This window comes from Pantherophis guttatus, chromosome 1 (assembly GCF_059756535.1).
Source record: "Pantherophis guttatus breed Tessera chromosome 1, ASM5975653v1, whole genome shotgun sequence".
NCBI classification, from domain to species: Eukaryota; Metazoa; Chordata; class Lepidosauria; order Squamata; family Colubridae; genus Pantherophis; species Pantherophis guttatus.
Window position 1 is genome coordinate 45,304,214 of NC_142063.1, and position 16,278 is coordinate 45,320,491.

General features: G+C 36.3%; 1 protein-coding gene across 22 annotated transcripts in view; it reads right to left on the reverse strand.

Annotated features, from left to right (window-relative positions):
• Nucleotides 1-16,278, reverse strand: part of UNC79 (unc-79 subunit of NALCN channel complex) — a 133,127-nt gene that overhangs the window by 53,691 nt on the left and 63,158 nt on the right. For 8 of the 22 annotated variants that reach the window (XM_034418381.3, XM_087872673.1, XM_034418375.3 and 5 more), the window contains 6 exons: nucleotides 15,782-16,068; nucleotides 12,709-12,891; nucleotides 11,415-11,577; nucleotides 9,377-9,529; nucleotides 7,051-8,286; nucleotides 1,116-1,223 (listed from right to left, as the gene is read on the reverse strand). In XM_034418381.3, coding sequence (XP_034274272.1) covers nucleotides 1,116-1,223; nucleotides 7,051-8,286; nucleotides 9,377-9,529; nucleotides 11,415-11,577; nucleotides 12,709-12,891; nucleotides 15,782-16,068 — 2,130 coding nt within the window. The remainder of the gene's footprint in view (nucleotides 1-1,115; nucleotides 1,224-7,050; nucleotides 8,287-9,376; nucleotides 9,530-11,414; nucleotides 11,578-12,708; nucleotides 12,892-15,781; nucleotides 16,069-16,278) is intronic. The other 14 variants (XM_087872683.1, XM_087872669.1, XM_087872687.1 and 11 more) reach the window with 3 other exon arrangements.

The window sequence follows — 16,278 nt, forward strand, 5'->3', positions numbered from 1 at the left end:
CCACAAAACATTTAATTCTTTTTTATTTTATTTTTACCTATTTTATTATTTTATTGAGATCAATTTTTTTCCTATCAGTTATTTCTAAAAATGATCTGCAAGTCTATTCTTGCTATGCTACTTTAACATGTTTTACATGGCCCTGAAAATGTAAACGTGATTTTCTCTCCCTAAGCATCTCACATCTAATCAAGTAGAAAATATTAACGTTCACTGTGGTTATAATTCAGTGCAAGCAGGAAAAACAGGAAAAGAATTTAAAGCAGGAAAAGGATTTAAAAGTGTGGAAAAGAGAACTAAATGCAACAAGGGAAATCTATTGGTTTTCCTGAATGATATAGAATTGGTGAAAATATAAAGAGAACTTTGCAAATTTATATCAGACTGAGTGAGATCGTAGTATCTGACACTGGTCTGGATTAGGAAAAACCTAAAAGGAGTTTTCCCCTTGATCAGTGTTTCTCAACTTTGGTAACTTTAAGATGCATGAACTTCAACTTGCAGAATTCCCCAGGCAGCACTTTGGAGAATTCTGGGAGTTGAAGTCTGCAAATCTTAAAGTTGTTAAGGTTGAGAAACACTGCTCTAGATATTCCTGGATCTTCCATGCATGTACATTTGAATCAGGAAAGGACATGGTTAGGTATCCCATCAGTGCATGTGGGAATTACAATACGTGAGCATCATTACTTAAGAAAAGTCCATATATCTAAAGACTGTGTTCTGATAAAAAGATAGATGAGAATAGCCTTCAGAAATTGTGGGTGCACCATCATTGGAAGCTTTCATAAAGAGACTGGACAATCATTTGTCTGAAATGGTATAGGGTCTTCTGCTCAAGCAGGACTAGAAGACCTCTGAGGTTCCTTCCAACTCTTTTATTCTCTGTTCAGGAATGATAATACAAAATGACTCCTCAACCCTTTAATCTTCTGTGAATATAAAGCTCATTATGGAGTGCCAACTCCATGCTAGTACTTTTAGAGTTAATTAACACAATACACACATAAACATTTACAAGTGGAGAGAAGTAATGCACCAGATGGCAAAACATACTAAGAAGCACAAATGCAGTAAACATTGGTTTCTTTCCTCAAAGTCAGGGGAGAGCTTACTTGACATGGAAGAGTGGCTACTTATCTCTGGTACACCTGCTTCAAGTGTAGGAGCAGAAGATGACTCCCTTGGCATTTCTAAGGTTGAAAGTACTTTAGTTGATACATCTGCAAAAAGAAATATTGCTTGGAACTCAGAAACTTTTGGGGGGCTTTTGAAATCAGAAAACAATTATTCATAAACTCTCTTTTTCTTTCACTTTTTCCATTTTTTTCTTCCTGATATTCCTTTTTATCACCTTGGCACTTAAAATAGGAATTTGGAGGAATGAGATACTTTGTGATGAGAAAACCATTTATTTTCCTTTGTATAGCACTGAAGTTAGGTTTATACATTCATATGCTGGAGAACCTTTTTCAATACACAGCTTTCTCCTATGTAAATGTTAATTTCCATGCATCCCTATAAAGACAATTGTGAAATTGTCACTTTTTTCCAACACAGATTATAAGAAAAGCGCAATGGAGGAATGCAAATAGCACTTGGGCTCTCTAAAACAATGCCTTCCTATATTTAATATACACGATTCACCATCATAATGAGTATGTTGGCATCATCATACATTTTAATGCTCTGTTATATTTTCCTTACACCTCTAAAAGGCAGCATATTAGAAAATGCTGCTATATGGGGGACTTCCAAAGAAGATACAGGAACTGAAAATGTCTTCATGAAAGTGAAGCTGAGAACTGCAGCAAAGTCCAAAGAAAGAGTGAGTAAAATCTCTCCAGATAAGGAGAGGATGGGAGATCACTCACATGTGCTCAGCACAACTGCTCCTATGAAGAAACTTCAGGACAGCAGTTTTTGGCAGTTTTGAGCACTGGGAGACAAAGGGATTAGCCATCTTGCTTACAACCATAGTGGAATCTTTTAAAGGACACTAGGTTAACAAAACTCCCTTTCTAATCATTCTCAGAAATTGCTTATTAACCATCTTAAAGCTGTTAAAGACCTTTGGAATGACAACCTTTAAAAGTCATTGAGTGAGTTTATCTTCAATGCTGAACAAAGAAAAAATAAATGTAAGTGTTTGAACTTTAAAAAATGAAACAAACCGCAAAAAGCTAAATAAAGTGTATCTAAGAAAAATTATAAATGGATTAAGGGTCCAGATAGACTTGAAGTATTGACTTTGATTATAAGATTTTAGAATTAACTGTGAAAAATAAATAGCTTCTCATTGGAAAGAGATTTATTTTGGCTAGCTTGACTATTATAAGCCATAACAAAGCAAGCTACTTTATGATTTTAGAAACCTGATGCTAGAAGGGACTAACGATTCAAAGCAGAAATGAAAAACATACATCTCAATATCTCTTAAACGTTAAAGGAGATCTTTAAAAAATGGAGCCAAAAATTAGCTACAATATCCACACTGTCGGTAATGTCTGCTTCTATGGATGTCCAAATTCATTAATGAAGGAATGACATGTATAGAACAAATTTTAATTGATTAGACAGAAAAAGTACTGAAAGTGGAACTACAATAGACAGGCCAAGGTAATGATTTGGAAAAGGATGCTTTACTGGATATAAAAAAGGAACTGATGAAATTTAAAAAATCAAAAGAGAAATACAAATGATAAATCAAGAGAATGACCAAGAAAATGTTTTCTTATTGGATCTACAAAAGAGGCTTGTTAAAGCCTTGAAGAAATCTATGCAATGGGATAAAGAAGACTTAAAGAGAATACAAATCATATGACAATATTTCATTGAATTAAAGATTAAAACTTAAGAACTAAAAGGAAGGAATGTAAAATAGGTTTATTTGATCAAAGTTAAAATAAGACATTTTTGGCAAAGTTCTGGCTATCCTTTATGGGCATTTTCTGACATCATAAACCAGGGGTATCAAACTCAAGGCCTGCGGGCCAGATCTGGCCTGTGGGTGCTTAAATCTGGCCCACAGAGCCAGCCTCTAAATAACAAAGGACCAGCCCGCGGTGCCACTGATGGCCAAAATGGGCCACAGAGGGGGCGCTTTCAGCCTGTTTTTGCCCCCACAGCCTCCTATAGCAGTCTGGTGGCCTCCACAGCAGTCTGGTGGCCTCCTACAGCAGTCTGGCAGCCAAGATTGCTGGGGCCATTTTTGGCCTGTTTTCAGCCCCTATGGCCTCCTACATCAGTCTGATGGCAAAAAATGGGCCACAGGGGCCGTTTTCAGCCCATTTCCAGCTCCCAGGCTGCCTACAGCAGTCTGGCAGCCAAAAACCAGTGGTGGGGGGCATTTTAGGCCCATTTTCAGCCCCCATGGCTTCCTGCGGCAGTCTAGTGGCCAAAAATGGGTTGCAGGGGCCCATTTTCAGCCCCCACGGCCTCCTACATTAGTCTGTCGGCTGAAACTCCTGCCCCCCCCCCATTTTGGATTAATTGGATCGTGTTATCTCCCCCATAATGGTTTGTAAACAATATAGTGAGCCTAAAACTTAAATACATGGTTGGATGTAGGATATGGTAGTATGCACAAGTTAGATTTTTTTTTAATGCAGTATGTCATGTGAAAATGTCTAGTAGTTATTTCTAAATTGTGATTTACTGTGTAAAGCACAAATGGCTGAATTTACAGAACAAGCAGAGTCAAAATCAAATCATATTATGACTGGATAGTGTGCAAATCTGGCAGATAGAAGGCAGCTTTTGTCAGGTATGCATAATACTCAGTGAAGTCAGTGAGATGTAATTATGTATCCAATTGTAGTCCAAATGGACCCGGAAATGTTTCCACATAGCATGCATATTTTCTGAATCTTTCTAGAGATTTAGCAGTATATATCCGCCCTGAGTCTTTGGAGAGGGACGGAATACAAATTGAATTAATAAATTAATTAATAAATATTGTGATGATTTTGTTGTGTTGTACAGTGTTCCTCTTTACAATGGATATCTGGAATAAAATTTTAATGTTTTCAAAGAACTCTATTAAAAATGAAAAATGGGAGAGTCAGCTAAAGTATTTTAGATAGAGTTAGTTAATATTTCAAAGGACAGATTCAACAGGGAAAAGGGGAACCTGAGTTGATATTGCCCAAGCAATAACAAAGAGTGTACAATTTTGTTATTTGGGGATGGAGAAATGCCATAAATTAGGCAGACAGATTAATATATGATTAATGATTAATATATGATATGAAAAGGACAAAAAAGGACATAGGGATGAATTAAAGAGAAATGAATTGCTTTGTTTAAAAATATTTTAAGGTTCTAAATGTTAATTTATCATTCAATCCATTAAGTATAAATATAATACCCTGGATGTTGTTTAGATTGTCTTAACTCACATTAGGTTTTGAACATCTCTGTTCTGACAATATTATGTACAGATTCAGATTGGCTCCTATACAAGAGTCCAGCTCCATAGCAGCTGGGAACTCTACATGTTTTTAATCTCTACATTGTGGAATTGATACTATTTGTGCCAGAAAGTAAATCTCCCTTTGTCCGGAATAGCTGTTTTGAATCCAAAGGGGAAAAAATGCATCTTGAGCCTGTGTCAAATGCCCACCATGGCCACGCCCACCCCAACCACACCCACAAGACCACACCCTCCCTACCACGCCCACCCCGGCCCTCCAAGGTCAAACACAACTCTGAGGTGGCCCTTAATGAAATCGGGTTTGAAACCCCTGTCATAAACAAAGGATGGAATATGGGATGAACAGATATCTGTAGCCTTATAGGAGGTAAGAACTACTGTTAGATTTTTTTATAGTTATATTAAGGTTGAATGTCATTTCTGTATACATTTTTTCTTTTTTATTATTATAAACTTTATTTTTTCTTCTTTTTCTTGCACTTTTTATTCTTTTTTCTCTTTCTAGAAGTTTAGTTCATATTAGTTTTTATTATTGTAATAAAAATTCTTTTAAAAAGAAAAGGAAACATTCTGCTATATAGAATCAAATTCTATCCTAGAATAAAATAGAATAGAATTTTTTATTGGCCAAGTGTGATTGGGCACACAGGAAATTTGTCTTCGTGTATATGCTCTCAGTGTACATAAAAGAAAAGATACGTTCATCAAGAATCATAAGGTACAACACTTAATGATAGTCATAAGGTACAAATAAGCAATCAGGAAACAATATCAATATAAATAGTAAGGATACAAGCAACAAAGTTACAGTCATAAGTGGGATGAGATGGGTGATGGGAACAATGAGAAGATTAATAGTAGTGCAGACTTAGTAAATAGTTTGACAGTGTTGAGGGAATTATTTGTTTAGCAGAGTGATGGCGTTTGGGAAAAAACTGTTCTTGTGTCTAGTTGTTCTGGCGTGCAGTGCTCTATAGCATTGTTTTGAGGGTAGGAGTTGAAACAGTTTATGTCCTATGACTGAGCATTCTAAAGAATATGTTATTATAGCTGTGATGTTGCCTGATTTATACATTCCAATATCTGAACCATTTACCAAGTGAATACATCAGATAAGCTCCATATTCCAACCATATTGTCTGATGAAACAGGATCCTGCAGGCATTTGGATTACGTGTGCATATTACTCCCATGTCCATATTGTAATCATCTTTAGGAGCTATTGTTATTTGAGAGATATGGGGATGAGGTAGGGGTGAAATGCTCCCGGTTTGGACCCGATCGCCCGATCCGGTAGCGACGGCGGCAGGTGGTTCGGAGAACCAGTAGCAAAAATCCCTGCCCCCTCCCCATGCCCAGCTGAGCCACGCGATCATCAGAGGCTTTTTTTAAAAAAAATTAAGGCATTTTTTTCTACAACCTCTTTGGCAGAAAAAACGCTTTTAAAAGTAAAAAAAAGCCTCTGATGATCACGCGGCTCAGATGGGATCATCAGAGGCTTTTAAAAGCATTTTTTCTACCACCTCTTCACCCAAAGAGGTTGTAGAAAAAATGGTTTTAAAAGTAAAAAAAAAAAAAGTTGGCCACGCCCACTCAGTCACATTACCCACCACCACCACCAAGCCATGCCCACAGAACCGGTAGTAACAAATTTTACATTTCACCACTGGGATGAGGCGACAGTGTTCATATGATGAATAGAGCCAATTTTGCTGGGCCGATTGGGATGCGGATAAAGTACTACAGCTACAATTCTAAATATATTTGACTGCAGCCTTATAGTCAATGATTTAACTCACAAAATTGAAGACACAAGAGCAAGACTCAAAGATATGACTGGAGCATTTTAGGAAAGCAGGCTAGGGGATGATCATGACGATGATGATGACAACGACAATGACAACAACAACAACAACAACAACTAATCTTAAACCTGGAATAACAGTTGTGATCTACTTTGGCTAATACAGATTACTACTATTCTATTCTTAGTCCAATATTCCTCTGGAAGAATTGCAGAATATATATGAAGAAATAAATAACCAAGTCTTTTTCAAATATTTTCAAGTTCCAGAAAAAGTGGCAAATGAAAAATTTGAATAACCTACCATGAATTTATTTTATTTTATTTTATTTTATATTGGATTTCTATACCGCCCTTCTCCCTAAGGACTCAGGGCGGTGTACAGCCAGATTAAAAAAAAAAACATGCAGAACAAATATTAAAAACAATTAAAAGATATATAAATCAACTCCTTTCCACACCTTTCACAAAACCTTTATTGTTGAGGAAACATTTAAGCTGATAACAAAGAGAGCTCAGTAGAAATAAATGATGCCTTACCCTAACCCTTTCAACTTTCCCTTCTCTCCTAAAGGCTTTTGCTTAGCTTAGATAGTTTGATTAAAAAATAGATCTGGAAGAAATGCTGACTTTCAATAAGGAGGGACCTTATTGTGAACTTTACTCATATTCAATGTTTTCTATTTCTTTATATTATAAATTGCTATTTTACAGTCACTCTATTTTGCTATGCTCTTCATCCTTGGGGGGAAAAAAAGCCAGTGTGATAATCAGGTCGTTTCAAAATGCATAGGCAACTGGTATTGCTCACCTGTCTCTTTCTGTTCTCCCAGCTTATCCAAGATGTTGAAGGAAATGTCCAGGTATTCTCTCTGGATGGCGCTCACAGCAATCTTCCTCTGCTTCCTCTGTCTAGGAACTATTTGGATTTTAAATTCTGACTCTTCAGCTTCTTCCTCTTGCTTTGGCTCTGTACTTTGTTCTGTATCAGATTCTGCACTGGCATCTGGCTTTTGACTTTCAGCTTGGCTATCAGAGTCCTCAGGGAGCTTAATAAAGACCGTTTTCCCAGCTGAACTCGGAAAAGGCCCAACAGGCGTAATATCTTCTATGCATAACTCAGAGTTATCATCAATGGACATCTCCGAGAGAGCAAATGATTTTTGCAGCATATCCCGTTTTTGCTTTAGTGTCAGAGGGCTGCCAGGGGATATTCCTTGAACATCTTCCGGCTTAGCTAGCTCATCAACACCCTTTTGACTTTCAGGGGTAGTTGGGGGAGTTTTGTCTTGTGCAAATGATACAAAATGACTCACTTCACAAGGGGTTACAACTTTGGAACAATCTTCAATGCTGAATTGCACCAGTGGCGTTATGCTAAGACTGAGGATAGAAACACTGGTAGGACTTGATGGCGAGGAAGCAAGTGTCAGCCTAGAGTCAATGTCACACAACTGACTTGTGAGATCAGTCTCTTCCTCATCACTTTCCACTATTCTAAGAGGAGGGAGGGGCTCAAAAACTAAGGAGTCGCTATCTGAATTGGAAACAACAGACTGTTTTTCGGGCCCTGACATTGAATCAGATGACAGATCTATGAGATCTAAATCCTCCTTTGGAGGAGAAGTTTTAGCTGGGGAATCTATGGTCACTTCGTATGGCTCCATGCAGTTTAACCTGACTTCTGGTATGATAGGCCGTCGCCTTGTTTGACTTCTTCCTGGGACAGCTAGAATATTTTCCTTCTCTCCTATATCTTGCTCTTCTGTTTTGGTAGAAGAATTTTGCTGTGGTTGTCCATAATCATTCTGCCTCAGTGTGGTGTAAGTGGAAGCGGCAGGTGGCTTTTCTAAGTCGCAGTGGTCTATGCATGATTTCCGACGGTGCTCGTCTAATGTAAACAACAGGGAGTCTGCATTTCCTATGTCAAGAGATTTTTGTTTTAGAGAGCGCAGTTTCTTTTTCTGAATGCTTTCTTCTCTCATACAGCGCAGAATATTGTCTTGCAATATGCCAGTTTCTCTATATTCAGCCAGTTCTATTTCACCTAGAATAGAAAAAGCTGGTACTATTCCATTCAATGTCATTCTGCATTTCCATATTTAAGCTATATTGGCATTTTAGATAAAATTCCTGTTTATAACTTCAAGACTCCATTGAATGGAGGCAGATAGTTCTAGTCCTAGTCCTAAAGAGATTTTCCAGGGCGAGACATGAAATCAGTTAACAAGAACAAGATGGCAACATTAATTTTAATATTAATAACACCAAGCTTAGCTTACCATCTTTTTTAAAGTTACTGATTCATGCCTCAGTTCATGATATCAATTCTGATAATATTTTCATTTATGGGAAGATTGTAAAAACAGAAAATCTAGTGAAGATTTCACTGTGTTTAGAAGACTAGATATTGAACAGGAGAAAAGAAAAATAACTTTTATGATATTCTAAATTATAACTTACTCAATATCACAGGGTTGACAGCAATACAATAAGCTATTACTTAGTATTTTATAAGTGGCAATTTTATTGCATTTTATTTTACAATATCCAGAATAAAGAGTGCAATTTAAATATATCTAACTAGGAGAAAATGACTAAATTGATGTTAAAAATTCAGACTTATTCAGGCATGTAGCATAATTAAGACTTATATGCTGGTTGTGATTCTCATGTGTGGATGAGGAAGGTCTGAAGAATGCTAACAATAATACTTGGCTATAATACTCCTAGATCAAAACACAAAATTAATACTAATATGCTTATATTACAAAAAGATTGATTTCCACTGAAATTATAAGAAACTGCTTTATTAAAAGTGCAGCTGGCAAGTGGAACAATTTCCCATAAAGGTGGTGTATTGTCCTTCTATGAGAACGATCTTTTTCTTTGTTGGATACTGTTTATCTCTGAGATTTCTGCACTGAATAGGGGGCTGACTATAGACAATCCACAAAGTCTCTCTATGATTTTAAGATACAGATTTTGATATGCTTGCTTACCTTATCCCAGTTCAAGTCAAATATATTCACAGTATACCAAGCAATAATCATTTAATCATAGTATTTCCAGGCAGAAGCTTTGTGTCTAACGTGACAGCGCTTCCCCCTCCCCCATGCCCCCAATGATATACATACTTCTTTGAGCATTCATCTCAACTGGCTGATATTTCACCACTTTGCTGCCTCCAATTCTTTTCAACCTTGCGAAGAATGTTTGTGATTCTTTATTGCCTGTTCCAGTGGGTGTATCATGAATGTCTGATTCATCAAAGACACTGTCTTCCTCTGCTTGATAGAGAAAAGGTAGGCAACAGTATCACAATCTTCATCCTAATAAAAGGTCAACTATTTTCAGACAGCTTCAAGATATATCACAACAGTCCCAAAGTGCTTTTTCAAAAGGCAACTGGACTTTGTTTTTTTCTTGAAGATATTTCATTTCTCATCCAAGAAGCTTCTTCAGTGCTTCTCATCCAAGAAGTTTCTTCAAGTCAGAGCTGAAGAAGTTTCTTGGATAAGACGCAAAATATTTTCAAGGAAAAAATGAAATCCAGTTGCCTTTTGAAAAAGCACTTTTGGGACAACCATGACCTGCATGACTGAGAATTTCCACAGACATATCATAACAACATTACACAAAACATACAACATCTTCCTTCATGGTAAAAAAAAGGAACAAAATATACTCTGGGTAAGCAGAGGCTATGTATTTGAAAAAAAAAACCTGTGTGATTGTAAAGATAACTGATGAAATTATTTTAGACAGAGGAAGAAGCCTTGGTGGCGCAGCAGACTAAAGCACTGTTAAGTAACACCAGCTGCCAGCAATTACTGCAAGTTCAAATCTCAACAGGCTCAAGGTTGACTCAGCCTTCCATCCTTTCAAGGTAGGTAAAATGAGGACCCGGATTGTGGGGGCAATAAACTGACTTTGTATAAATATACAAAAGTATGAAGGCTATTGCTTAACGCATTGTAAGCCGCCTTGAGTCTCCGGAAAAGGGCGGCATATAAATCGAACCAATAAATAAATAAAATAAATAAGAAATAAGAGAGAGATTTTGGCATGCAGATTTGAACACAAAAATTATTTGGACTGCATATTTCTTTGAATTTTGCAATACAGTTCTCAATTCACTACCTACAAAAAGAGACTGGACAACCATTTGTCTAAAATGGTATAGGCCGGATCTCCTGTTCGAGCAGGGGACTGGACTAGAAGACCTCAAGGTCTCTTCCAATTCTATTATTATTCTATTCTAAACATATAAACCCAGTGCATATTTAAATATCAAAACTTGGATTGAGAAGTCCTTCAAATAGAGGATTCCTTCCAACAAAGAACTCTTTTCAATAAAATACAAGATATGTTCATCATAATAAGGCGCCATCATATATTTTCAGTTCCATCAAATCAGCCTTACAATCCAGCTGGGAAATACAAAAATGCCTTGCAGATTGCATAAGAATTGTCTCAACTCAAATGCCATAATAATTCCAGAACTATTCTTTTCGAAAGACTGATGAAAACCTAAAGCAATAGGTCTTCAGTGATGCTGTTAATGAAGGTATTAGTAAATGTAATCTTACTATTGTGCATATTTGCTCAAAATATGTGACTTCAGCTACAAACAAAATCCTCCTCATCCTTTTCTAAATTACAGCCATGAAACAAGCATCCAGCAAAGCACCGAAGGACTTTTCTGGAGAGGATGTAGTCTGATCTTTCTATTTCCTTCCTAGCTTTTTTATTGTCTCTTGAATGGTAGTGTAAATGTAGTTTATCTTTATATGTCTATTGATGGCTGATTTGTCTGAATGCCAAGGTTCTAGGAATTTTCTAGATTTTCTTGGATTTAAATTTGGTCTAGGATGCTCACAGTTCTCAGGTAAAACTATGGTTGAGTCTGTCCACATGTTGAACTAACTTTTGGCTACTAGCTAGTTCAGATAAGAAATACTTAAAAACACAGGGTTTATAGGATTACATATAGAAGGCCAGTTTCCACCCCACACTGTTGCATGTACAAAATAAACTTTTAATACTTTTTTTCGTTATATTCTATGGAATGCATATGTAGCATAATTTTTTTTCTTTAAAAACTGAACCTAAACAAGATGAAAATTTAAAAAATCTTTAATGACATTTGGTAGGAATCATATGATGTAATACCTTTTTCTTTTTCACTGTACCGGCTTACATTACTGTTGTCAGTATACAAAGGACCTGCTGTGGCATGAGGCTTGCAGCTGTGATACTGGGCATTTAATGTGTTGATGGTTATATGGATGAGACTCAGCACAATTTTACTGATATCACAATCTCTGTAAGGATACTGAGGAAGAGAGGAAGGGAGGGAGGAAAGAAGGGAGGAAGGAAATATTTTTAAACATTGTGATTATTTTCATTTGTACTATTTTAATTTATTCTGAAAAAAAAATCTACAAAGCAGTAATGTAATTATTTCAGCTCTTTTATTCTTTTAGCACTTCATAAGCCAATTTTAAGTTATTCTTTGCTTTAAAAAATAGCATCTGATTTATATATATCAAGGATAAGCAATCCTGCATTCACAGGTGACCCCAGAAGCCTCCCGTCTACAGTCTCTGGTGAAGCTGGCAGAGCCAAATTCCTCAAAACTTTTTTTCACTGTTAATATTTTTATTGAGTTATAAGATAAAATAAGATACAAAATACAAAAGAAAATAGGAAAACAATGGGGAGGAAGGGGGGAGGAAGAAGAGTGAGAAAGGATTAGGAAAAAGAAAAAGAAGCATTGACTTCTGACTCTCTGTTGCAGTAAAATAAGGCATTAATATCAAATCACAACTTTTTGTTTTTTCATAATAATATAAACTGGCCATTTCTATAAGGATCCATCAGTCTAATTGGTAAAACCCAAAATCATTCTTCATCAAATCATCCATTTCATTCTTTTCCACTTCAAGCACAAAGTTCAGAAGCGATCTCCATGTGGATACAAAAGTATTTATATTCTTTTTTTAATCAAAACAGTCAATTTTGCCATTTCAGCCAAAAGCTTCCCGTTTACAGTCTCTGCTGAAGCTGGCAGAGCCAAATTCCTCAAAACTTTTTTTATTTATAAGTTTGAAGTGGTAATATATATATATATTTCACAAAGCCAATTTTCAACATTTGGGAATGACTGAAAGAATACAATGGGCACTGTACACCTCTACAAGTTTAAGGAACCCATTTTGTCTTTTAAAATCTTCTCCAGAATTTTTTTAAAAAGAGACCCAAAAAAATTAGCTCCACCTTTCAGTGTTTTCCTTAATCACAGGCCCTGCCTCCTGAAGCCAAAACAAAGAATAGTCAAGATGAAGAAAAGGTAACTCACCCCTAATATGTATTAAGCTATAATTGACTTCATAAAAACAATTGTTCTGAGGTTCTGATGAGACATAGATTTGGAGTAACTGAAAGAAATAAGGGAAGTGCTTACCTTATATAGGATGACAAGCAGGGCCTTCAGCCACATCTGTCGAATGTGAGGCTTAAGGGACCAGAGGGAACAACGAGGGGGCTGCTGGAAATAATGTCTAAGCTGAGGGCACGTGCAGTACTTCAACACCTGAGCCACCAAAGGAAGAAGATGCTTCCCTAGATTAATGTTGTAATCCATCACCTAAAATTAACATTAGATTAGAATTTAGAACACTCTTTAAAAAGGAAAAAACACTATCTGAAGACTTGTGCCAATAAATTATCTATAAAATCTTAGCAGCGATTGCAGAAATAAACCTACAAGGTTAAATACAGTGGCTCATTAAGACAAACTTATAATCATTTAATTGTATTAAACAGCATATTCAGCACAGTACAGATATATGCATCTTGACTGATAGGAGTTAATTGTCATCCATGCCCCTGAATGTGAATTTAAATGTGAAATTAAAATTTGCATTCTTAGGATCAGCTGGAAATTATAATACAAGATGGTTCGCCTTTTTTGTTAGTTATTTCCATACATCATAGTGAAAAGTCATCTCTATGGAAGGATAATGCTCTCAATTTGAAGTTCCTTGTAAGCAAAATTTCCCCTTCTCATTGCTCACTATGTTTAGCAGGTATCTTTGCACAAACTAAAACTATACGCCTGCAATATCATAATGTGTCCACACAAATGTACATGCCATATGTGCCATGCTACGTATACCATACTATACTATATCATATCATACTATTCAAAGAATCATTTTTAATTGCTATCACTATGTCTGCCACTTTACGGGATAAATGTCCTAACAAAATTTGGTCTAAAATGAATAATAGTGAAAAGATTCCCCACCCCCCAATAGTGTGGAAAAATAAAACAATAGCTATAAAGCCAAACAGATGAACAATGATAGCCCTGGAATTCAAACTATTATTCTGTAACTTTTCACTTAACTATTCAGTACTCATGAAATGTATGAAAAAGGATAGTGGAATCAAATAGGATAGCCTCAAATTCCTGAACGTAAATATGTATTCCAGCTATGCCCTCTCCTGATTGGCATTCAGTCCTTCATTCTAAGATTTATTCTGGTAAGCATATAAACATGTAATTCCTTGTGTAGTCAGCACTCCCATATACATCAAGAACCCTTTAAGTATCCACATATGTCCAGTACTTATTTCAAGCTGAGTCCCGATATTGGGAATCTTTCAGCCAAATGGTCAGTCCCTTGGTAGTTTGCCTTAGCCTGAGCTGAGAAGGGGAACATATGGCACTTCATATATTGCTGAATTAATACTCCTAGAACCCACACCGTTATCTGATGTGACCATAGTTGCTACAGACTGTAGTGCAGCAACCTCTAGTGGGTTACAAGTACTTCATCTTCAGCCTGATAATTAATTTATTCCTGCTGGAGCTTAACACGATATCACTTTGCCAAATGCTTTCCAGTCACAGTGATAGTCGCTTTCAAGAAAAGATATACAACACCATCTGCTAGACTAGCATCCAAAACAATAATTTGATTATTATATAGTGCATCAGTTTTTGCTACTAGAACATTCCTTTCCAGAATGCTGTTACAATAGCAACAATGAAAAAAAGAGTATCTGTGAGAAATGTTTCATTCATGCTCTCTGAATAAAACATTTCAGAATTAAACTGAGCACTAAAGGACTTTATCTTGGGCATATCTTTCTGTCTTAGTCTTATCCACACTCTGTTTTTTATGTAGGCATCCTTTGCAAGGATTGTTAGGCAACTAGTATTGCAATTCAGCCATACTCACAGTTTAACGGATTGGTCCCTACAATAGCTTGCATTAAAAGAATGTTTAAAGTATTAGAAATAAGTCTTCTAAAAAGGAACAAAATTAAAAATGGATGAAGTGTTAATCTATTACAAATGAAGATGCATGTGGGTCCAGCCTATTACACCATGGTCAAGGGAACATAAATAGTTATTCTCCTATTACTACTACTACATTCATGTTGAAAGGATTAGCCGGTGACATCACTGTTGCCCACTTCTTCTCCTAACAAGCTTTGTTATTTCACTTTCCAATCTTTGCTCATGTACTATGAGCAACCTGGATTCTTAGGGCATGGGGAAGTTTGAATGGAAATAGGTAGCATCTAGATTACAGGCTAAATCCAATGACTAATATGAGTTTCACTTGCTTTCGTCCCTTTCAGTGCTTCACTGCTACTTTGGAATTAAATCTTTAGTGTAGTTAAATCTTTACTGTAGTTTCTTTCTCGCTCATTTCTATCTATCAACTTAATCAAAACAAGTCTCTAAGTGTCTTATAAAATAACGCAAACATTGAAATATAACAGCAGCAAGACAAAAACTATACCTAAGGAACATTTTATAGTTACTAAATCCATAGCAGGAGGATCTCCTTTATCACATATCTACTTTATAGATAGCTAGACAGACAGACAGACAGACAGACGGACGGACAGACAGACAGACAGACAAATAGACGGACGGATAGATGGAATAAACCGATTTAAATGCCTCTCTTTAAAAAAGAAAGAAAAGAGACCAATCCCATATAGTAGAAGCCACGGTCATCTCTGGAGGAATTCTGTTCCAGGAAAGAATGACCATGACTCAGGGGGCTCATTTTCCTAGTCCCAAGAGACTCCAGTCTTTTTAATCTTAGGGATTTTTTTTTACTTTTAATCTTTAAACAACTACTCCTACCTAGAAAGGTTCCATTCAAATCTGCAGAAAGGTATCTTTTCATTTATAGAAATCATATCAATTTCTGTTCATTTAGACATCAATTAAAATATAATATGACCATGTGTGCCTAAACGTTTGCACGGAAATGTGTTTATGTATGCCTGTGTATAAGCACTATGTACATAAATGAGAGATTAGGACTTTTTAGAAACAGTGCACATAACAGGGCCTTTTTTCTTTCCATAGAAATAAATGCCCCATGTGCCACTGAATTCTTCTGATTACGGCTATAAATTTCATTTTCGGGAATTGCAAGAGAGGTTTCAGCCAGACCATGAGGGATAATTTGACAGGTTGTACCAAATGCATAAATCTAACTCACTTGCGCAATTCCTGCAATAAAGGCATTAAAGCAGGTTGATATTCGCATCTTCTGAGGTGCAATCATGAAGCATCCTTCCTGTTGATCGTAGCCCAGCAATACATATAAATGGCGCTTGACTGTATTGAAAGCTTTAGCACTGCTGATATCTGATTCTGCACTACTCTCATCCTTGGCCATAAATTTCATCAGCACGGTAATGAGTTGATGGACAGTTTGATGATCAATCCCAGCATCCTCTGGGAGAAGGTCCTTTATGGTATTATCATTCTCTGGAGAAGGCTGCCCTGTTAACACAGAATTTTTTAAAAAATGTAATATAGAGATTATCACTGGGAAGAAAGGCTAAATGTCTCTTTTAAAGGAGGTTTAAAAATGGCAGCAAAACAGTATATACCTTTTTTTTTTTTGGTGGCCAGGGGGCAAAACTGTAGCAATTATCATAATTATAAACAACGACATAACACAGACATCAAAATGATTCCTTGGAACATTTG